The sequence below is a fragment of the Taudactylus pleione genome, unplaced genomic scaffold, assembly GCF_031769625.1.
Source record: "Taudactylus pleione unplaced genomic scaffold, aTauple2 ptg000113l, whole genome shotgun sequence".
In the NCBI taxonomy this organism is placed as follows: domain Eukaryota; kingdom Metazoa; phylum Chordata; class Amphibia; order Anura; family Myobatrachidae; genus Taudactylus; species Taudactylus pleione.
In genome coordinates, this window is record NW_028284515.1 from 8,200,759 (window position 1) to 8,224,010 (window position 23,252).

Here is a 23,252-nt window from a genome sequence, read left to right on the forward strand (position 1 = left end):
CTTATGCAATGCCCCCTGTATTTGTGCCCATTATGCAATGCCCCCTGTATTTGTTCCCATTATGCAATGCCCCCTGTATTTGTTCCCATTATGCAATGCCCCCTGTATTTGTGGCCATTATGCAGTGCCCCCTGTATTAGATCCCCTTATGCAATGCCCCTGTAGTTGTGCCCCTTATGCAGTGCACCCTGTATTAGAGCCACTTAAACAGTGCCCCCAGTAGTCCCCCTTATGTAGTGCCCCTTAAGCTGTGCCCCCAGTACTGGTGTCCCCTCCGAGTGTAGAACAGGCCCCACTCCCCTGTGCATAACTTACCTGTCTTCACACTGGGCACTGCTTTACACTGTCGGCGATCCTGCATTCACTCCTGCAGCCACTGCTGATGACTGGATCTAACTAGATCCAGCAAGCTCCCCATATCGCGGGTGACTTGACATCACCCACGCCCTGCATCACTGGGAACGCTGGTCTCTGAAGCGATCAGAGGCTTCTTTAGCCTCTGATCCCTTCAGAGACCAGCGTTCCCAGTCGCTGTAGCAAGTTGGTCGCGATCTACATGCGGGAGCTTCGTCTTGGCCGGCTCTGGAATAGATTCATTCACTTGTGCACGCTGACATCCTGTTTGGAAAATATGTCATTTTCATAAGACTTTAAACATTTATATAGTTTCTGATTGATGTAGAGTGCTAATGTTACCTATAATATTTTTCTTTGGTTTTCAGAGCACTGGAATTACTTTGGGTCGGACGAGAATCTGGGTCCTTTAGCTGTGAGTATTCGCAGAGAAAAACTGGAAGATGCAAAAGAAAATGGGCCTCAGTACAACTACCGAATGATCTTTAGAACCAGTGAGGTAAAGATTCAAATGTCATCCATTAGTTTTGTTTCATTCTTAGATTGTGAGCCATGCATTTCATGAAATGGGTACAACATTTTCCCTGTTTTTGCAATTTATATGCCTGCTGGCCACCGCAATGTATAATAGTAGAGCGGTGTGCCTGGCACCTTCTCTGCCAGATGCACTGCTGCTAATATACATCACAGAATGCAGCGCTGCAGCTGCCCACCACATTTGCTACGCCCCCTCCCCGTCTTCTGCAGTGTTTGCAGGGACTGGACTTCTGCTGGGCACAGTCAGGATCCTTTCTGTGGTAGCTGCTGGGCACAGCAACAAAGGTAAGCAGCTGCTCCAGGAAGAGGGGTGGTGGGAGGAGGAGGAAGAATGATGAGAATGAGGTTTAGGGGCTCTACCATGGTATATGTGTATAAGGGGCTCTACTTTGGCGTAACATGTATAAGCTGCTCTACTCTGTGGTGTATCGTGTATAAGGGGCTCTACTGTGACGTACAGTAAATGTCTGTTTACAGCTCTGTACACACGTGTGTGTGTGTGTGTGTGTGTGTGTATATATATATATATATATATATATATATATATATATATACATATATATACATACATATACATACTAGGGGTGTGCACCGGCCACTTTTCGTGATTTGGATCTGGATTTTTTTTTTTTTTTTAAAAAACAGCTAAAATCACAGAATGTGTTGATTTTTCTGCTCCTATGCTATTATTAACCTCAAAAACCTTAATTTCCACTCATTTCCAGTCTATTCTGAACACCTCACAATAGTCTTTTTATGTCCAAAAGGTTGCACCGAGGTAGATGGATGACTATGCTAAGCGACACGAGTGGGCGGCACAGACACGTGGCCCATCTAGGAGTGACACTGCAGTGGCAGACAGGATGGCAGTTTGAAAAACTAGGCCCCAAACAGTACATAATTCAAAGAAAAAAAAGAGGTGCAAGATGGAATTGTCCTTGGGCCCTCCCACCCACCCTTATGTTGTATAAACAAGACATGCACACTTTAACAAACCAATCATTTCAGCGCCAGGGTCTGCCACACGACTGTGGCTGAAATGATTGGTTCGTTTGGGCCCCCACAAAACAAGCTGGCAATTAATCTGTCCCTGCACAAACTGGCTCTACGGAGGCAAGATGTCGTCCTCATCCTCATCCACCGATTCCTCACCCTCTTCAGTGTTGTGTACATCCTCATCCTCACAGAGTATTAACTTGTCCCCGCTGGAATCCACCACCACAGGTCCCTCTGTACGTTCTGGAGGCTGGTCTCCCTGGAAGAGTTGATAATTCATTTGTATGAACATCATCTTCTCCACATTTTGTGGAAGCAACCTCCTACGACTTTCGCTGACAAGGTTCCCGGCTGCACTAAACACTCTTTCAGAGTACACACTGGAGGGGGAGCAACTCAGGTAAAATAGAGCCAGTTTGTACAGGGGCCTCCAAATTGCCTCTTTTTCCTGCCAGTACAGGTACGGACTGTCTGACATGCCTACTTAGATGCTGTCACCGATGTAATCCTCCACCATTCTGTCAATGGTGACCGTATCATATGCAGTGACAGTAGACATGTCAGAAATTGTTGCCAGGTCCTTCAGTCCGGACCAGATGTCCAAACTTGGTCCTGCCTGCCCTGCATCACCGCCAGCGGGTTGCTTAGGATACCTACGTTTTTTCCTGGCAGCCCCAGTTGCGGGAGAAAATAAAGAAGGAGCTGTTGACGTGTCACGTTCCGCTTCAGCTGACAGTGTTTTCACCAGCAGGTCTTTGCACCTCTGCAGGCTTGTGTCGGCCGGAAAGAGAGACACCACATAGGCTTTAAACCTAGGATCGAGCACGGTGGCCAAAATGTAGTGGTCTGATTTCAACAGTTTGACCACCCTGGAATCCTGGCAAAGCGAAAGAAGGGCTTCATCCACAAGTCCCACATGCCGAGCGGAATCGCTCTGTATTAGCTCCTCCTTCACTGTCTCCAGCTGCTTCTGCAAAAGCCTGATGAGGGGAATGACCTGGCTCAAGCTGGCAGTGTCTGAACTGACTTCACGTGTGGCAAGTTCGAAGGGCTGGAGAACCTTGCACAATACGGAAATCATTCTCCACTGTGCTTGAGTCAGGTGCATACCCCCTCCTTTGCCTATGTCATAGGTGGATGTATAGGCTTGAATTGTCTTTTGCTGCTCCTCCATCCTCTGAAGCATATAGAGGGTTGAGTTCCACCGCGTCACAACCTCTTGCTTCAGGTGATGGCGGGGCAGGTTCAAGAGTGTTTGCTGGTGCTCCAGTCTTCGGCACGCAGTCGCTGAATGGCGACAATGGCCAGAAATTTTTCAGGCCACCCAAAGCGTCTCCTGCACGTCCCTGTCACTTTTCAGAAAATTCTGCACCACCAAGTTTATTGTGTGAGCAAAACATGGGACGTGCTGGAATTTGCCCAGATGGAATGCCCGCACAATATTGGTGGCGTTGTCAGATATCACAAATCCCCAGGAGAGTCTAAGTGGGGTAAGCCACTGGGGGGTGATTTCCCTCAGTTTCTCTAAGAGGTTCTCGTCGGTGTGCCTCTTACTGAAACCGGTGATACACAGCGTAGCCTGCCTTGGAACGAGCTGGCGTTTCTGAGATGCTGCTACTGGTGACGCTGCTGCTGTTGCTGCGTAAGGTGATACATCTACCCAGTGGGCTGTCACAGTCATATAGTCCTTGGTCTGCCCTGTTCCACTTGTCCACATGTCCGTGGTTAAGTGGACATTGGGTACAACGGCATTTTTCAGGACACTGAGGACACTTTTTCTGTCGTTTCTGTACAGTCTCGGTATCGCCTGCCTAGTGAAGTGGAATCTAGATGGGATTAGGAACCGGGGACACACTACCTCCATCAATTGTCTAAATACCACTGCACTAATGGCGGATACCGGACGCACGTCTAACACCAACATAGCAGTCAAGACCTCAGTTATACGTTTTGCTTCAGGATGACTGCTGTCGTACTTAAAGGACTGTTGGAGGGTCAATTGTTTAGTAAAAGTAGTGGTGTTCCTACTTCCTCTCTGGGATGATGAACGACTCCCAGCAGCAGGAACAGCAGCAGCGGCAGCAGGAGGCGTAGCAATGCAGGATCCTCCGGACGAATCCCGGATAGGAGAGTCAGTCATGCCAGTGACATGGCCTGCAGGACTTCTTCCGATCCTGACTAAGGAGGAAATTGACGAGGAGGGAGTTGACGGTGTGGTTTGCAGGCGCTTGGATACAACAGGACAATGGGATTTGGGTGTCCCTGGACTGCTTACGGTCTTAGCCAAAGTTTCTGAACTTGACAGTAACTTTTTATGAACGCGCTGCAGGTGCCGTATAAGGGAGGATGTTCCTAGGTGGTCAACGTCCCTACCCCTACTTATTTCACCTTTACATATGGTACATATGGCAAGACAGTTGTTGTCCAGATTTGGATAGATATATTGCCAGACCAAAGAGGTGGAATGTTTGGTCTTCTGCCCAGGCATGAGCTTGATGGGCTTTTTCATCCCACGGGCAAAAACAACTGTCTCCCCCGGAGCCTGATTTAAACAAACCACATCACCATCAGAATCCTCCTCGCCAATTTCCTCCTCAGCGCCAGCTACACCAGTATCCTCATCCTGTTGTACTTCAACAGTGACATTTTCAATTTGCATATCAGCAAGTGGACTGTGGGTGCTCCTTTCAGCACTTGCAGGGGGCGTGCAAATGGTGGAAAGAGCCACCTCTTCCCGTCCAGTGCTGGGAAGGTCAGGCATCGCAACCACCACCACACTTGGACTCTCCTTGGGGATTTGTGATATCTTCTTAGAACGCACAGTTCTTCGCTGTGCTTTTGCCAGCTTAACTCTTTTGATTTTTTTAGTGGGAGGAGGGCTTCCATCGTTATGTGAAGCTGAACCACTAGTCATGAACATAGGGAAAGACCTTAGCCATTCCTTGCCACTCCGTGTCGTAAATGGCATATTGGCAAGTTTACGTTTCTCTTCAGATGATTTAAATGTTTTTTTCAAGGTCATTATCCTGAACTTTGCCATTTGGGATTGTATGTGCCCTCTACTATGACATTGGGCATCGGCCTTGGCAGACGACGTTGATGGCATGTTATCGTCTATGTCATGACTAGTGGCAGCAGCTTCAGCAGTAGGAGGAAGTGGTTCTTGATCTTTCCCTATTTTATTTTTATCGGAGAAAGTTCGGTCCTCCATTTATGTTATGTTGATATATACGTGCGGCTAAGGCGCACACAAACATAGAAAATAATTTTTTATTTTTGTTGGAGACTAGTGCACTTTGTGGGTTACACCACCCTTTAAGAAATGAGCCAGCCGGCCCTTTACTTATGGGACATAGGCGCACGCTTGGCGCTGCTCCTTTGTTGATGCACGTGCAGCCACAGTGCAAACAATTCACAAACACAGAAAAAAAAATTTATTTTCTTTTGGAGTGTACTTTGGGGGTTACAGCACCCTTTAACGGTCAAGCCAGCCGTCCCTTTACTTATGACACAGGCGCACACTTGGCACTACTTTGTTGATGCACGTGCGGCTACTGCGCACACAATTCACAAACACGAAAAAATATATTTTATTATTTTGTTTGGAGTGCCCTTTGGGGGTTACAGCACCCTTTAACGGACAAGCCAGCCGGCCTTTTACTTATGGGACACAGGCGCACGCTTGGCGCTGCTCCTTTGTTGATGCACGTGCAGCCACAGTGCACACAATTCACAAACACAGAAAATTTTTTTTTTTTTTTAGCACTTGAGGGGAGCACCCCTGACGGACAGAGCACCCCCTGGACAACACTACAGCACCCCTTTTGGACTTGGGACAATGCATAGGACTTTAGAGTGGACACAGCCCCTATGGACAACTGACTGCACAACACAGTCCAGCCAGCCCCTATGGACTTTGAAGTAGTGGACACAGCCCCTATGGACAACAGCAGCACAACACTACACTACACTACAACACTACACTACACAGCCCAGCCAGCCCTAACTCCCACCCTCCCTCTTCACTGTCCACAGCCGAGTGAGAAAATGGCGCCGACGCGGATACCTTATATAGGATCCAAAACCCGCGAGACCTGGAAGGCGGGATGATGACGTTTTGCCTCGATTTCAGATCCGAGTCAGATGGGAAAAGTCGAGCCTGACTCGGATCGGCCTCGGATCGGGGGGGTTCGGATTTCAGAAATCCGAACCCACTCACCCCTAATATATACATATACACACAGACACGTACAGAAATAGGCTCCGACACTCCAGTGCTCTCTGGTACATTTTTGCTCCGGTGCCCTCCTTAAGGGTAACATACCCCCATGGTACAAACAGCCAAGTCAATTAAGCGGCACTCAGGAGACTCCAATCTTTAGGTGAATAAACCCATAAACACCCTGTTTATGGGTTTATTCACCTAAAGATTGGAGTCTCCTGAGTGCTGCCTAATTGACTTGGCTGTAGGTATGCGTGTGTGTGTGTATATATATTATATTAGTGAGAGTGTGTGAGTGAGATATGCTGCTACACACACTTCAACAATATAAAGGGAGGGTGATCGGTCATAAAGCGTTAATAGCACATTGTGTCTGCAGCTCCATAAGGGCTTACAAAGGCCGCACACCAATGTATATGTAAAAGAAAAAGCGTCTCAATCCATTTATTTAAACAAAGCACAGAGCCATAGTTGTACCTCTATGTCTGTCAGTTATTACCCTGTTTTGTTCTATCAATGTTTCCAATTGTAAAGCGCAACGGAATATGGTGCGCTATATAAGAAACTGTTAAGTATCTTTTATTTATTATTTATTTATTTATTATCAGATCCAGAATGAACAGTTTTCAGATCTGATAAAACATGATAATGAGATCCTGCCGTCAGCCCTTTTGGTGTGTGTAATGCTGGGTACACATTGTCCGATATATAGTGGGTGCGTTGTCTGGTGTGTACCAGCGATATGTCTGTGAACGACGCGTCAGCTGTGCAGCATAACCGATGGCCAATATATCTGCAGATCTAACGGCACATCGTGCTGTGTGTACGGGCAGTCAGCCGTCCGCCCGTACAGTTGTGACGCCAGGCATGACTGTTAAGTGTGTATGTGCTTACCAGTCGTCCTAGTGTGTACCCAGCTTAACACGCCTTCCTCAAGAGACTGCTTATATACTGTATATCTAAAGTCTTAAAGGTCTATATTTTATTCCAATATGCTAGGAAAAGACAATCCTCTGTTGGAAAAATACTCTGCAAAATTAACTTGGTTAAATTAAGTTTATAGCTGCTCTCACTAATGCAGAACAAATAATCACAGTTTGCCCTCTGGCTTGTGATAAATCTTTCCCTTTAATAATAAAGAAAGCCAACTATCATAGCTCGCTCTTTATTTATTTATTTTTTATTACAATGTACATTTTGTATACTTAGACAGTTGCACTAATTTTATTGTCCACATAATTTGTCCTTTGACTCCTCCTTTATTGGGGTTATAATTAAGATGCTGAAAGGACACATTATCAGGACTGTCTTCCATATGGAGCGTTGTCCTGTTTTACAGTCCTGTGTATGTTCCTGGCAGCTGGAGCCAGCGGCTCAAAGCTTGTACAGTACTTTCCCTTTTGTCAATATTTACTTCTGTGTTGCGACAAAAAGGGGTGTGCTGAATACTGCTGCGGGGCACATTCTTGTAGGAAATTGGAACTGTAAATTTAACAGAAATTAGTGTCTTAGAAAGCAGACCCTGAAGCTACAGAAGTCTGCAGACATCCATTAGAAAGATATATGCGTTAGTTGTTAGGGAAGTTGAAATTCGTAGTGAATTATAGTTTTGTAATTTTATGTTTATAACGTTTATAAATTACTGTTCAAAACTTATTTTCACCAATCATTCTGGATAGACTGTCATAGAAGTTTAATATTGCTACATCGTTCATGATTGAGGCAAGTCATTTTTAATATGAGAGCTCAATCCCACCCACAGAAATGTGTGTCCCATGGCGGGACAGTGGGATGATATGGTTCTATTCACTGCTGCATAGCAGAGTAGTGAATAGCGCCACATGTGTCTTCTACCGGTGTACTTGGTAATTATTGGGATCGTAAGGGAGGTGGCTAAGGAACAGACTAGTGCTCACATCCACATAGTCATGTAGCCAATACCACATTGTAAAACAACCTACCCTGTCCCCATTATCTTACCTTTTCCTGATTTATAGGTATGAAATATGTTTTATCTGAAATAGACTGAAATTGTAATAAACTATTCATTTGGTCGAATTCAATCAGCCACAGTAAACGCCTCCCCCCCTTCCCCCCCCTTAGAAGTGATCTGAGGAACAGGGCCACCGCACTATGAGAGGAAGATCACCGTTACACCACCATTAGGGAAAGGTAGGGTGAGAACCTATGCATTGCTTGTTTGGACCTGCCTCCCCTGCCAGTTTCGGGGAACATTTTAACCTACAAACAATTTTTCACAGAAAAGGCTATAAACATGTTGCCACAGTGTATGTATTGAATGCTATCTGTCAACCAACACTGTAGGTCTGGTTTTATTAGTAGTATCATCAAATGTATTATTTCATTGTTATTGTATCTTAGAATTTTTTAATGGTATAAGTATTTAAGTTTACAGCTCCATTATACATTAACCTAGATTTACAAACTTACAAGCGCTTGCCCCTTTTACACCTAGCAGTAACCCGGGTTAACCCTGCAATAACCCAGGTTTTTGCTGTGGTGTAAAAGGGGCATAGTTGGGGCTCAGAAAAGGTGTCAGTTGATTGATTTTTGCATTTTTTAATAGTAGTGAAATAATTATTCGAAAGTATTTTTCAGTAAATGAAAGTCTTGATTAATTTTTTGTGCATAAAAATGATTGTAAGGTGAGTTTTGTGTCATTTTAACCAATTCGAAAAATGTGTCAATAAAATAGTTGTAACTCCCACCTACGAGCTTAGAAACGCCTTTCCCTTCCAATACAGCATCCCCATTTACTTGTCCCACACCATTTAACCTATTATTCTGTATTTTACAGAACATCACGTGTCGCTACTGTCAAAATGATGCTAATTAAAAGTTTGTAAGTGCATAATTAATAATTAGGCAGTGTCCCAGAGATTGTGACCGAAGTCCCGACATTTGTACATTTTAAAATAACGATTTTCCCCAACTTTTTGCAGCAAAAGTGACACATCTGTAGCATTCAGAACGTTCAATTTTCAATATATATGTCCACTCAGAACTCATTATGTGTATCCCATACTGCCTTGTGAAAGGCTATCTGATTCTTTACACTGAAAAATTAGTGATAACAGAAGACAGTAGTTGCACTACTGCATATTCTGGTGTTCTTTGGAAGTAATTCCTTAATAAATCCATTTAATAAAACATAAAAGAATGATATTTGAATTGCAGAATCATTCTTTGGAAGTCAGTTATAAAATATAATGGAATGTGCTAGTGCTATATAAGTAATGTTAGTAACGCTGTGTACTTTCTGGAATGTAATATAAAATAAAATGTAATTTGGACCATTCAATTTCTCCTGATTTGTTGCATGTTCCTAATGTTTTCCTTGCATTCTGGAAATTCTTTAAGCTTACAGCACAAGGGCAGACTGTCTGCCTGCTAGGGTGACCCCCTTAAGTAGAAGGACTTAAACGTTTCAGGTCAGACAAAATATAGGATATATATCTTGCCAAAAGTTTTCCCAGCCAAATATAGCAACATGCCATTTATAACGTGTATATCACAGATCATAGTAAGCAATGGTTTTAAACTGAATCATCTCAGAGCTTTATATATTTTGTTTTCCACAGCAAAATAAATGCTTATTTTAAGCTGGGTTTATCGTCCCCTATATGTCCTTGCACAACAGTGCTGCTTCCAGTAATGAAAGATAGCATTGCTTATGAAAGATCTGTCACTATGTATGAACATTTCATGTTCTTTGTACTGTTCTTTAACAGTCTATGTACTACGTGAGTCATTGCAGATGAAGGCGAGAACAAACAAGTAGTCTCGTAGTTTAAAAGAGAATATGGCCGCTTCCACTGTAGCACTCTATGAAGAATTAAAAATTAATTACAAATTTTTTTTTTTTTGTAAAGAAAAGACAAATATTTATTAAACTTAAACTCATACTTTGTGTGGAGTGTCAGGTCTCTAAGCTAGAAAAGGAAAAGCTTAGAAATGTGCTGTTTTTCTTACTAGTACTGCATATTACCAGTGGTTATTAAATACAAAATAGAAGTAAACTAACCATACAGAGATAACGGGGTCAATTTATAATAGTAATGAAGACATTTTCCCTTGCTTTTTAGCAGGAGAAATAAGCTCATATTATATACTAGCTGTTGCCCACGATGGAATAGCTTCTGCCAACATTATGCAGTGCCCACAGTGGTAATGCCTCTTATGTAGTGCCACTATTAGTGGTAGTACCCCTTATTCAGTGCCCCTAGTAGTGCTGCCCCTTATGTAGAGCCCACAGTGGTAATGCCCCTTATGCAGTGTCCCCAGTAGTGGTAGAGCCCCCAGAAGTGGTGCCCCTTATGCAATGCCCCCATTAGTGGTGCCCCCAGTAGTAATGCCCCCAATACTAGTGTCCCTAATAGAAATGCCACCTAGTAGTAGTGCCCACAATAGTAATGCCCCTAGTATTAGTGCCCCTATTAGAAATGCCCCATAGTAGTAGTGCCCCTAATAGTAATGCCTCCTAGTGGTAGTGCCCCTAATAGAAATGCATCCTAGTAGTAATGCCCCTAATAGAAATGCCCCCTAGTGGTAGTGCCCCTAATAGTAATGCCCCCTAGTGGTAGTGCCCCTAGTAGTAATGCCCCCTATTGGTAGTGCCCCTAGTAGTAATGCCCTCTAGTGGTAGTACCCCTAGTAGTAATGCCCCCTAGTGGTAGTGCACCTATTAGAAATGCCCCCTAGTGGTAGTGCCCCTAATAGAAATGCCCCCTAGTGGTAGTGTCCCTAATAGTAATGCCCCTAGTGGTAGTGTCCCTAATAGTAATGCCCCCTAGTGGTAGTGACCCTAATAGTAATGCCCCCTAGTGGTAGTGCCCCTAATAGAAATGCCCCCTAGTGGTAGTGCCCCTAATAGAAATGCCCCCTAGTGGTAGTGCCCCTAATAGAAATGCCCCCTAGTGGTAGTGCCCCTAATAGAAATGCCCCCTAGTGGTAGTGCCCCTAATAGAAATGCCCCCTAGTGGTAGTGCCCCTAATAGAAATGCCCCCTAGTGGTAGTGCCCCTAATAGAAATGCCCCCGAGTGGTAGTGCCCCTAATAGTAATGCCCCCTAGTGGCAATGCCCCTAATAGTAATGCCCCCTAGGTGGTAGTGCTCCTAATAGAAATGCCCCTTAGTGGTTGTGCCCCTAGTAGTAATGCCCCCTAGTGGTAGTGCACTTAATAGAAAAGTCCCCTAGTGGTAGTGCCCCTAATAGAAATGCATCCTAGTAGTAATGCCCCTAATAGAAATGCCCCCTAGTGGTAGTGCCCCTAATAGTAATGCCCCCTAGTGGTAGTGCCCCCTAGTGGTAGTGCCCCTAGTAGTAATGCCCCCTATTGGTAGTGCCCCTAGTAGTAATGCCCTCTAGTGGTAGTACCCCTAGTAGTAATGCCCCCTAGTGGTAGTGCACCTATTAGAAATGCCCCCTAGTGGTAGTGCCCCTAATAGAAATGCCCCCTAGTGGTAGTGTCCCTAATAGTAATGCCCCTAGTGGTAGTGTCCCTAATAGTAATGCCCCCTAGTGGTAGTGACCCTAATAGTAATGCCCCCTAGTGGTAGTGCCCCTAATAGAAATGCCCCCTAGTGGTAGTGCCCCTAATAGAAATGCCCCCTAGTGGTAGTGCCCCTAATAGAAATGCCCCCTAGTGGTAGTGCCCCTAATAGAAATGCCCCCGAGTGGTAGTGCCCCTAATAGTAATGCCCCCTAGTGGCAATGCCCCTAATAGTAATGCCCCCTAGTGGTAGTGACCCTAATAGTAATGCCCCCTAGGTGGTAGTGCTCCTAATAGAAATGCCCCTTAGTGGTAGTGCCCCTAATAGAAATGCCCCTTAGTGGTTTTGCCCCTAGTAGTAATGCCCCCTAGTGGTAGTGCACTTAATAGAAATGTCCCCTAGTGGTAGTGCCCCTAATAGAAATGCCCCCTAGTAGTTGTGCCCCTAATAGAAATGCCCCCTAGTGGTAATGCCCCCTAATAGAAATGCCCCCTAGTGGTAGTGCCCCTAATAGAAATGCCCCTTAGTGGTAGTGCCCCTAGTAGTAATGCCCCCTAGTGGTAGTGCACCTAATAAAAATGTCCGCTAGTGGTAGTGCCCCTAATAGTAATGCCCCCTAGTGGTAGTGCCCGTAATAGTAATGCCCCCTAGTGGTAGTGCCCCTAATAGTAATGTCCCCGAGTGGTAGTGCCCCTAATATAAATACCCCCTAGTAGTAGTGTCCGTATTAGAAATGCCCCCTAGTAGTAGTGCCCCTAATAGTAATGCCCCCTAGTGGTAGTGCCCCTAATAGAAATTGCCCCCTAGTAGTAGTGCCCCTAATAGCAATGTCCCCTAGTAGTAGTGCCCTCACTAGTGAAGCTGCTTGCAAAAAAAAAATACTACTACTTACCTTAAACCCCACTCCCGCGTCTGCTGCCTACGGTCCGCCCGGCTGCTCTTCTGTCTGAACTATGGGAGAGACGTCAATGCACACACTGCGAGAGCTGAAAGCCGGAGCTCAGGAGTGAGCTCCAGCCTCCGGCTGGCAGTGCAGTGCAGGTAGGGAGTCGGGCGACCGCTGGTAACAAAATCTCAGCGGGCGTTTGGCAAATGGAGCCTGTTGGCTTGCTGCGGTGAACAGCTCCCACTGGTCGACGGGCCACCCAACAGCGGGTGGCCCGCGGGCCATGGATTGAAGACCCCTGCTTTAGGGTCGTTCCATGAAACAAAGCAAAACCAAATCAATTATGAATTTAAAAACATGAAATGATAACAATTTTTAACACTCTAAAGGCAGTAGGACTATTATTTGATACTAAATACAAGGCCCCTACTTTTTTTTATTTGAATTTAATTTCATTTTATTAAGAAAAAACTGACATAACATTTTTATGGAATAAGCCTTTAATATCCCTTAAATCATTGCTTTTAATTTACTTAAAGGTGTTGCAAATTGAATATAACCTAAAACTTTTGTCTCTTGCTCCTATTAATATCTCCATATCCGACTTATCTTTAGTATGGGAAACACTATCTAAAAACCCTTATCTAAAACATATTTAATGTTCTTAATACAAGTTATTAATCCAGTATAGGTTTTATACATCTTTAAATTAAAATACAGGATTCCACTCTGTTTAATGCAGAGTTGATTAATTAGTCTATATAAATATTGAAAATGGAGAAATGATGGGTTATGCATTAGTATTAAATGTCCTTGTAGTAAGTACTTCTGCCTGTGAGCTTATAAGGTGTTATATGACCTATATTTAATTTTGCATTCTTAGCTCATGACGTTACGGGGCTCAGTGCTTGAAGATGCTATTCCGTCAACGGCAAAGCATGGGACAGCAAGAGGTCTGCCACTTAAGGAGGTACTTGAGCACATTGTCCCTGAGCTGAATGTACAGTGCCTACGACTGGCCTTCAACACTCCAAAGGTTACGGAGCAGCTTATAAAACTAGATGAACAAGGGGTATGTACTGCGCTATGTGGTCTGATGTCATTTTGTGCATTCATTCCATTGGATGAATGTTGTGCCTGCAATGAAAAACCATTGAACACTTCAGTATGTGTGTCATAGGTACATGATAAAAGTGTCCCACCAGATAGGTGACCTTTGCTCATGATATTGGTTGTTGTAAGATGTGACAAAGCCCTAACATGACCCAAGCAACTGGTCGTGATAACATTCGACATGAGACAGTTTAGCAATCATGCTTTACACATATAACAGCAGTGATCGCTCTGAGCGACAAAATATGTGGGTTACAGGGACCCTCCATTTAAAAAAAATGGGGTCCTTTCTGACCATTTCTGGGTCCCATCATAATTTATGCTTTAGATGTCCCCATATGTCCCAAAGACCTCCCCACATGCCACCACATATCCCCACATACCCTTAGAATGCCCATCTGATACCGCCAACAGCATCAGACCTCCCCACATGACCCTTAAATGCATGTTTAATGCCTCCATGATCCTACACACGACTTGTATGTACACAAAAGCCATAGTGAAGCAGCCTTAACACACTGGGGCAGATGTATGAAGCTGTGGTAAGTGATAAAGTGCAGAGTGATAAACGACCAACCAATCCGCTCCCACCTGTCATTTTTCAAACACCGCTAGTAACATGACAGTTGTGAGCTGATTGGTTGGCCGTTTATCACTCTGCACTTTATCACTTTCCAGAGCTTCATACATCTGCCCCATTATGCCATGCAGTAATGCCCAGCATTTACATATTATAAGAGTTAACAAAGGTAAGTCTACCGTAACTCTTATTTTTATAGACCACCACACATGCCGCTTAAATGCCCCTTGACCTCGCCACATGCACACATGCCTCTTCAATGTTCATGAGATTCTGGCACAGGCCCATGCCTGCCCCAATGCAAATGTCATAGTAGTGCTCCCATTTTAGTAGTGCCAAAATTCATATTATGCCACTCAGTAGGAACTACTAAAGTCATGTTATGCCACACAGTACAATTTCCCACCCCAGGAAGAAACTGGAGAAGAAAGTAGTACCCCAGCCGTGGCAATAATAGAGGAGTGAGTAAGTGTAGAAATTGAAGCAGCCAGGTGCAGACAAAACAGTGAAAGCAGCCAGACTCTGTCATTAAAGGACCCAGCTGATGATCCAGCATGCACTGTATAAGGCTTTCAACATCTGTTTCAGCAGACAAATGTTATTACCGTGTATCATGTTCTGTTATGATGTCCCTCCTTTGTGGGATCGATCAACAAGCTGCTCCTGCTTCAGGGCCGGCAGTGTCCAGCTCCCTGAAATTGCATTCTTTTTGTACTGCAGGAAATATATAAGCTGTTTGCTTTGTCTACTGTGTGTAGAATTTGTATTATATTGATATACACACAACCTGACTATTGTTGTGACACATGGAATTGTCCAGTGATAATTTCCTATATATGCTGTGATAGAAGACTCAGGTTTAATGAATGTTTCGATATATTTTTTGCCTCACCGGATCATTGCAAGCTATGGACCTGATTCAGACCTGCTTGCTAGATGCGATCGCTTGCTCCCAGCGTATGCAAATCCAGTGCATGCCCAGCAAGGCAGGCGATTGCACGGCAAGGCATTAGCACGCCCACTGTGTCTTGGCGGGCGATCACTTTGTGTATGCAGACGCCCACCAGCCATTCATAAGATGCCCACTTGCGCACGTCATCTCCTGGAAGAGCATGTAAACATTGGTACATCGAGCACCATTGGATGTGCTTGCAGCGCTCGAGGTTGTCTATACCTGGCAGCAAGCACTGCGATCACTTCAGTGTGAAATACAACCAGGTGACGTATACAATGACGCTGTCTGTTAATTATGCACACTTAAGAAATTGCATTGAAACACTCAGGCACGTCTGCGTTTGTACCTCCACTCCCCCCATTTATAGTGGCCCGCCCCTGTTACCACCCACAAATGGCCTCTTCTGTCACTCATTCAACTGGGCTGTCTATGCTGGGCGAGCGATCTGTCGCAGTTTGAAAAATTTTTTTTAAAAAATTCTAAATGTGTAAGTAGTCAGTCACCATATCATTGATCCATTTCTAAAATAGTGTATTTGTTGTTTGTTTGGTTTTCAACAATCCCTCATACTAGGCTTTTTTTATATCTTGAATGGGCCTACCAATATGTTTTTTTTTTTTTGTATTATTATTATTATTAGCTTAATACACTTATGTTATGCTGATGGGATTTTGTTAAAAACTTGGACCACTGGGCACTGGAGCCAAGTGGGCAGCTAGGTCATTATGAAAGCAGCCCAAAGGAGCATGGCACACACCAGCAAGAAGACTGTAATTGTCCAGTAGGAGTTGAGCTGTAAGTGGCCGGGCATGCTGAGATCTGTAGTTTGTGAGCCACAGCTTGCCCGAACTTGCCTTATCCAATGGTTTTTGATGCTAGTGTTACTAAAGATAATGACCCACACATAACAATTTAATAAGTGTAACTTCTTTCACAAGGGTTTGGCCTTGGAATTTGTTTAGCCAAGTATGTAATTGGCAAACTAAACAATCCATAGATATACTTCTGAATAATAATGATAATGAATTCCTCAGAATTACATATTACTTTTTCTTGCATGATCTGTTTATATAGTTTCAAATTCTTTATTGTCTTTTGTGGACTTTCTGTCCCAGGGTGGTAATGTAACTCGAGTCAGGTCTACTCTGTTTCCTGGGCACCTGTATCTCTATCCCACCGATCGTAAAGTCCATTCACTTCATTCAATACCTAAATGCATTCTTTGTTTAAAGAAGAAGAGAATACAAAACATAGGATCTAGTCTTATAATACCATATCTATATAAAGCCACAATATCCTTAATTGAAAATAGCTTAGCATTCTACTAAGAATGTGTATATCACCTTTAAGAGTTTGCAATGTAAAATATTAAGCTAACCCTCTTAATTGCTGTCCTAAATTCTGTGTAAAGAGCACAGGCTTCGGTAATGCATTTACTTTGCGATAACCACAAGTAATATATCATTTATTTAGGTGGAAAAATCAGATCATTTAGTATGCTTTCATTTTGCTTCATATGATTGAGGTCTAAGTGTTACGTTGCTAAACTCCAAATTGAGCTACGGATGGTTTTGTTTCTTACCTAGGTGGGGAGTTTCTCGATCACCTAAATATGAAGATTAAATTGGACAAAGTAGGTTTGTGTTTTTAAATGTGTGGGGTAGATAGATAGCACATTCCAGCAACTCTTTGTGCAGTCAGTAAATCTAGTGGTTCAAAGTCCCTTTTAAACTCTTATGAAATCCGGATCTGTGTCAATGAAATGAAAAGGGGAAATTTATTATTAGCTATGTATATAGCTCATACATTTTCCGCAACCCATTACAATTAATATTTGACCAATCACAGCAGTCCCTGCCACAGTGGAACTTATAATCCATATTCTCTGACACACACACACACACACACACACACACACACACACACACACACACACACACACACACACACACACACACACACACACACACACACACACACACACACACACACACACACACACACACACTAATTTTTAGTCAGGGCCTTTGTCAAGACCAAATAATTAGAGACATAGCAACAACCACCATGCTTTTGTGGTGGTTGTTGCTATGTCTCTAATTATTTAATTTTTGACAAAGGTCCTGAGCGACCGAAACGTCGATATGATTAAAAGGTAAATAAATACTTTTATTCTTCATATCTATGCGGTGAGTGCCCATCACTTGGATTTCTTTATTCATGTCTTTAATGGAGCACCCTTTGTTGGACGTTGAGTGCAGTCTGTTCTATACAGTGTGTTTGGGGGGGGGGGGGGTGTATGTATGTGTATATATAATATATCTTAGCAATCCTACAAGCATCTAGGTTCACTGAAAGAACTTTCAGATATCATGCTGGAATTAAGGATTCTTTAATTTGAGAATGAAGTACTCCAATGCTTTTACCACTACAAAAAACATATGAAATAAATGACGCACAATATATATGCGAATGAAAGTAAATGAAAAGGAAATAACTCTGTAGTTATAACTTACACTTTGAGTCAGTCATGTGCATTTTTAAAGTGCTGTGACAGTGCATGCGTTTCAAGCCCTCGATGAATATTGCGTAAGTGCTCGCTTATTCTGACTTTTAATGGTCGGCTAGTTCTGCCGAAATAAAATTTCTTGCATGAGCACTGTATCCCATATATAATATTTTGCGAGTGACAGGTAATAAATTCTTTAATGGCACATATTTTTTCATTGATTGTAACGTCATCTTTTTTTCTTTCCAAAATTAGTGGAAATATTTTTGCAACCCATGCATATTCCACAACTGTGGAAGCCTGTAGTTAAATTCACAATGGTTTTTGGGGTTGGGGCATAACTATTTGCCAATTTTGACTTTAAATTTGGGGCTTTTCTAAAAATACACACTGGAGCATCATGTAAATCGCTACCAATGATTGGGGCTCTTTTTAACAAATTCCAGTGTTTCTTTAAAATCTTTTTGACCAGATGGTGTTGAGAAGTAAAATCGGTAATAAATGCCCACTTGAAATTGTCTCCATTATTTGGGCAAACTTTAACAGAATCTTTAATCAAATCCATTCTATCCAATTTCGTAACCATCTCTAGAGAGTTGTTCACCTCTTTTAAATCATATCCACATGAGGTGAAACAATCTCTTGTCTCATCTGCTTGTCTTAAAAACACATTATGATCGGAACAATTACGTTTAACCCTTTTAAATTGGCCAGTAGGAATAAACTCAAGCCAGTTTTTATGATGGCTACTGTTTCTATTAATGTAAGTTCTTGAGTCAGTCAGTTTAATAAAATTCCTGGTTTTAACTTTATTCCTTTCAATATAAATTGCTAGGTCCAGGAAATCTACACTGGTCTTACTTATATTAATGCTGAGGTTAATATTACGATCATTTGAGTTGAGAAATGTGCAAAATTCATTTAAAACTTTAGAATCACCCCTGAAAATAAATAAAGTATCATAAATATATCTCTGCCATGTCACTAGGTTCACTCGGTATGGGTTATTATTCCAAACTTGTTCATCCTCCCATAATCCCATTTTAATATTTGCATTTCCCGGAGCGAACCTAGTTCCCATGGTAGTACCCCGTTTTTGGATAACAAATTCATCTTTAAAAATAAATAATTGTTAAGAAGGATAAAACGTATACCTTCTATAATAAAATTTTGTAAACCACTCTGAAGGGTACTATTATTCAAAACCCAATGTACAGCATCAATTCCTTGATGTTCAATAATTGTGTACAGGGAACTAAGGTCCGCTGTCACTAAGTACAGATAGTCTTCCCATAAAATCTCTTCTAAAAGATTTAGAACATCTCTCGTGTCCTTCAAATGTGAGGGGATATTTAAAACTAAAGGCTGGAGAAAAGTCTATAAATTGTGATAGTGGGGATGTGAGGGAATCAACCCTGGGAATAATAGGCCTACCAGGAGGTTTTTCCGGATTTTTGTGAATTTTTGGTAGGACATAGCTAGTTGGGATAATAGGATTCTCATTATATAAAAATGTATATTCAGATTTTGTAATAGTCCCTTTCTTATTATATTTATACAAAATCTCCTTTTACTGTAATGTAAAGCTGCATACACACGTAAAGATTTTCTGTCCAACCATCCAACTACTTGGCTGGTTGGAATGAAAATCTGGTAACGTATGGGAGTAATTGATGATCAGCAATTTGCTCCTAAATGCCAGAAAACAGATGAAAATGGTCGTTCAGACAAGTTTGTTAAATGTTTGATCTAAACAATTTGTTCAAACAACAGTTTTTGTCCATTTTCCGGCGCTTGGGAGCAAATTGCTGATCGTCATTAAAAAAATATATTTACTTTAACCCTCAATAGTCTGTGTAAATGTACTTTGTCTTTCTTTAGCTTAAGTCCTTAATTATACACTTTATTATACATATGAGTGTGTGTCTATGTTACTTATTATACATAAATGGGCAGATTCTGAGTCGCACACCATTCATAAAGTTGCTGTAGTAGCCGATTGTCGCGTAAATCAGGTTTTCTACCTTATGCTAATGACCTATTGTGTAGGACTAATGTGGGTATTTGTGCGTTTGCAAGCGGGAAGTCGTGCACCCATTGATTTTTATGCCAGCTGCTACAACCATCATCATTAGTATTGGCACGTGCACCACCACCATGCTGGGTGCAAGAGATCTGCCAAACAGGCTTCCTGATCCTGTAGGCACCACTCAGAACTGCACAGAGCTTTTGATGCACACCCTCGACACTCCCAGAAGTCAGGGCGGTTCTGTGCTCTCACATTGTTACTGCACACTTTCTGACCCAAAATGCCCAATTTTGGGTCAGAAAGTGCGATCCAACCAATCAGAAAGACTGATCCAACCAACTTGTGTCCAACTTAGAACAGGACAGAGATGCACAAAAACATCCACATTTGCATCTGTGCATGCGCTGTAAACAAACTCGCTATTTGCGTTCCAATCACAGACGTGTGTCCAAGTCAAAATCCGGCCCAAAATGTATAATGTGGTGTGCCTGGCATAAAACACCTGATTTGTATTGCCTTATCCCATGTCTTCTGCATAAATAGACCTTCCCGCATGTAATATGATGGCGCTGTATATATAACTGGTAATAAATATGCTGAGATATTGGGTCATATGCTCTTTGTACCTTTACTAATGCAGTCTCTAGCACACTTTTCAGGCATTGGCTGAAAAAAAATCAAAAGAAAAACAAGGTGCCCCAGATCACTAACATAGAGTTGACCTGAATGAGGTTACCTGCCGCCAATAGCAAGAGGGTAATGCCAATACTCTCTAAAATAAAACAAATACTGCAAAAATATCTATGGAGCTGTTGCCAAAATCGGGAAAACACACAATAAAATAAGTAATTTATTCAAATATATAAATATACAATAAAAATACAAAATGCTCCTAGCAGTATAAATAGTAATTATATTGTCAATTACATATTTTACATTGGACCAGCATATCGAATATAAAATTAGTAGTTCTAAAAGATTCATAATGCTAACTAAAATAAAAACGTCAAGGAGCAATAAATTTTATCAATAAAATGGTAACAGTCTATCCTCCAGGTGCATAATACAAATAAAAGTATCATTCAGAGGCAGCTATATAATGTGTAGTCCCAAAGAGACAGAGGAATGCAATATACTTCAATAGATATGCAATAATGATATGCCGGGAAACTACTGATGTACTGTATCCTTACACATCTTTGCTGCAGTCGCCCTAAAAAGCTCCCCTCGTCGTGCCACGTCCCTTTGAGAGACTGCTAGCGCCGGGTGTCTTTTTTTACATCTTATTTTGACGAAAATGTCGCAATGCGCTGCGATTAGAACTCAACAGCAGACTGTGCTAATTAATTTGATATGCAACACTTGTATATCTGTGTGCGGCTGAGTCTCTGAATTTGTATACAAAGTGCTTCAATGTAGATGCCACAGATTTTTTAATTTCAATTTCCGTTGTGCTTCATATACAGACTCAGGTGCACACAGATATACAAGGGTTGCATTTCAAATTAAACAGCACAGTCTGCTTGTGCGTCCTAGTCGATTGGCATTGCGACTTAGATGCATTTCTGGCAAAAAAGGATGCCAGTTGATAGCAGAGTAGCACAGGACCTGTTTTGGACTCACCCCGCTGGGCATCTATAGGATTTTGCACACAACGGAGCTATTAATTTGTTGCTCCGTTTGGACACCTAAAGCTGCTGGGGGAAACGTCTTCTCACAGCATAAAATTTGTACAACGTCCGTTGTTTTGGGCGGTGATACTCCCGGGAGCATTTTGTATTTTGTATGTTTATATATTTGGTTCAGTTACTTATTCTATTTTATTGTGTGTTCTCCTGATTTTAGCACCAGCGCTATAGCGATTTTTGTGGTATTGGTTGAAAAACGCTTTAATAGAAGTTGGATACGAACAAGTCCTAAATTTATTTGTTGCATAAGACCGCACAAAAATAGATTATTATTTGCAAAGCATCCTATTACTAATTTGGGATATAAATTAAATATAGTGGCGTTTTCCTTTAACATATTGAGCCATTATATAAACAGCTGTTTTCTTCACATACTTCCTCCAAAGCAGTGAGTCAGCGGTGGTTTACCACACGTTATTGGCTAAGTAGTAATTTACTTTTATATTTATCGGTTAACTTGAGTGTGTTGTTTACTCATTAAAGCAATTAGTCTTATTTCACTTTCAGGATCTGGAGTTTTTTTTGGAAGTGGATATATTATACTACGAGTACACACATAATTTTGCTTTTCATACTTTATTAGTCTCTTCCATGATTCATTATAAGTATTGACACATGAACAATTTATTCATAATAATGCTGCGTAGAATATCTGCATTTTATTGCTTTAAATCAAACCACTAAGGTATAACCCCGTTTCTCAGAACATACAGTAGATAACTGCTTGTTCCCATGTGATGGCGAAGTACTGAAGCAACTCTGTCTTAGCTACTATTTCCTTATAAATCTTGGCAAATACAAATAAAATAGCCTGTGGTTTCCTTTGCTGACCCATTCCGTTCTTCCTATCTCACATTCCTGGACATTGGAAATGTCTATTATAATATATATGTGTTCATTGTAAATAGGTAGCATGCCCCAAAATCAGCTCTTTTGTGTGTCTCCTATCTCCTTCAAGTGCTGAATTTAGCTCGGTAACATTTTTCCTGCATGTCAGGGAAACCTGGCGCCAGACTCCGTAATGTTGAGTAGAGATGTAAATAAAGTTTAGTACGTGTAAACATTTTATGCTAAAAAAAAATGAACTCTCAATCCCTCATCCGCCTGTTACTCTGCCTTCCTGAGTCTGCTCGCCCTGCATGTTTTTTTTTTGGTCTTTTCTTTATCTTGACATTTCTCAAGTGTTTTGGAGAAGCTAACAAGTTTGAATTTAGAAGTCAGGGTAAACTAAATGGCTTCTTTGCTCACAATAAATAAACCCCAAAAAAGTTGAAAAAAAAAACCTTTTGAACTCCTGTGTTATAGTCAGTCATATGCAGCTGCAATATTTAAGTCTGCTTCTTTGCATACATTGAATGTAATCTGTGTGTGCCTTTTTAGAAAGTCCTGAATAGTTGTTAAATTCTAAAACTTTGTACAGTTGCTGAAAAGCTCACCAAAATAACACTGAGGCATACAGTATGCAAAAGGGAGAACACAATTTACAGGCAAAATTTAAACTAGTGTTCTGGCTATAGAACCAAAGTTTTAATACATTTTGCAAATATTCCTCTGTCAGTTTATGGAAATCAAATTAATCCTAATTCATTGGTGGAGAGGGGCAGTACTTGGCCACCATAATAAAATGCCATTCTTGGTATATACCTTTTCCCTTCCGTGACTAGTGGCTTTATGAGAAAACCAGATGGGAGTGAATGAACGGTAATATAGCTGGCCAAAATGTCTGTGTTTATATGTGTTTTTGAAAAGAAGGACCCATGCTAATAAAATTACTAGTACTTCAAGGACTTGTCACCATAAAGGCATAAAATGACATGAGAAATTTTGTTTGCTGACCAGGGATCTGCAATTCTAATTGTGTGTGTGGTG

The 23,252-nt window shown here is 41.9% G+C and overlaps 1 protein-coding gene across 6 annotated transcripts in view; it reads left to right on the plus strand.

Annotated features, from left to right (window-relative positions):
* SIPA1L1 (signal induced proliferation associated 1 like 1) overlaps window positions 1-23,252 on the plus strand; it is a 289,676-nt gene that overhangs the window by 174,641 nt on the left and 91,783 nt on the right. For all 6 annotated transcript variants that reach the window (XM_088471233.1, XM_088471227.1, XM_088471231.1 and 3 more), the window contains 2 exons: window positions 723-853; window positions 13,393-13,581. In XM_088471233.1, coding sequence (XP_088327359.1) covers window positions 723-853; window positions 13,393-13,581 — 320 coding nt within the window. The remainder of the gene's footprint in view (window positions 1-722; window positions 854-13,392; window positions 13,582-23,252) is intronic.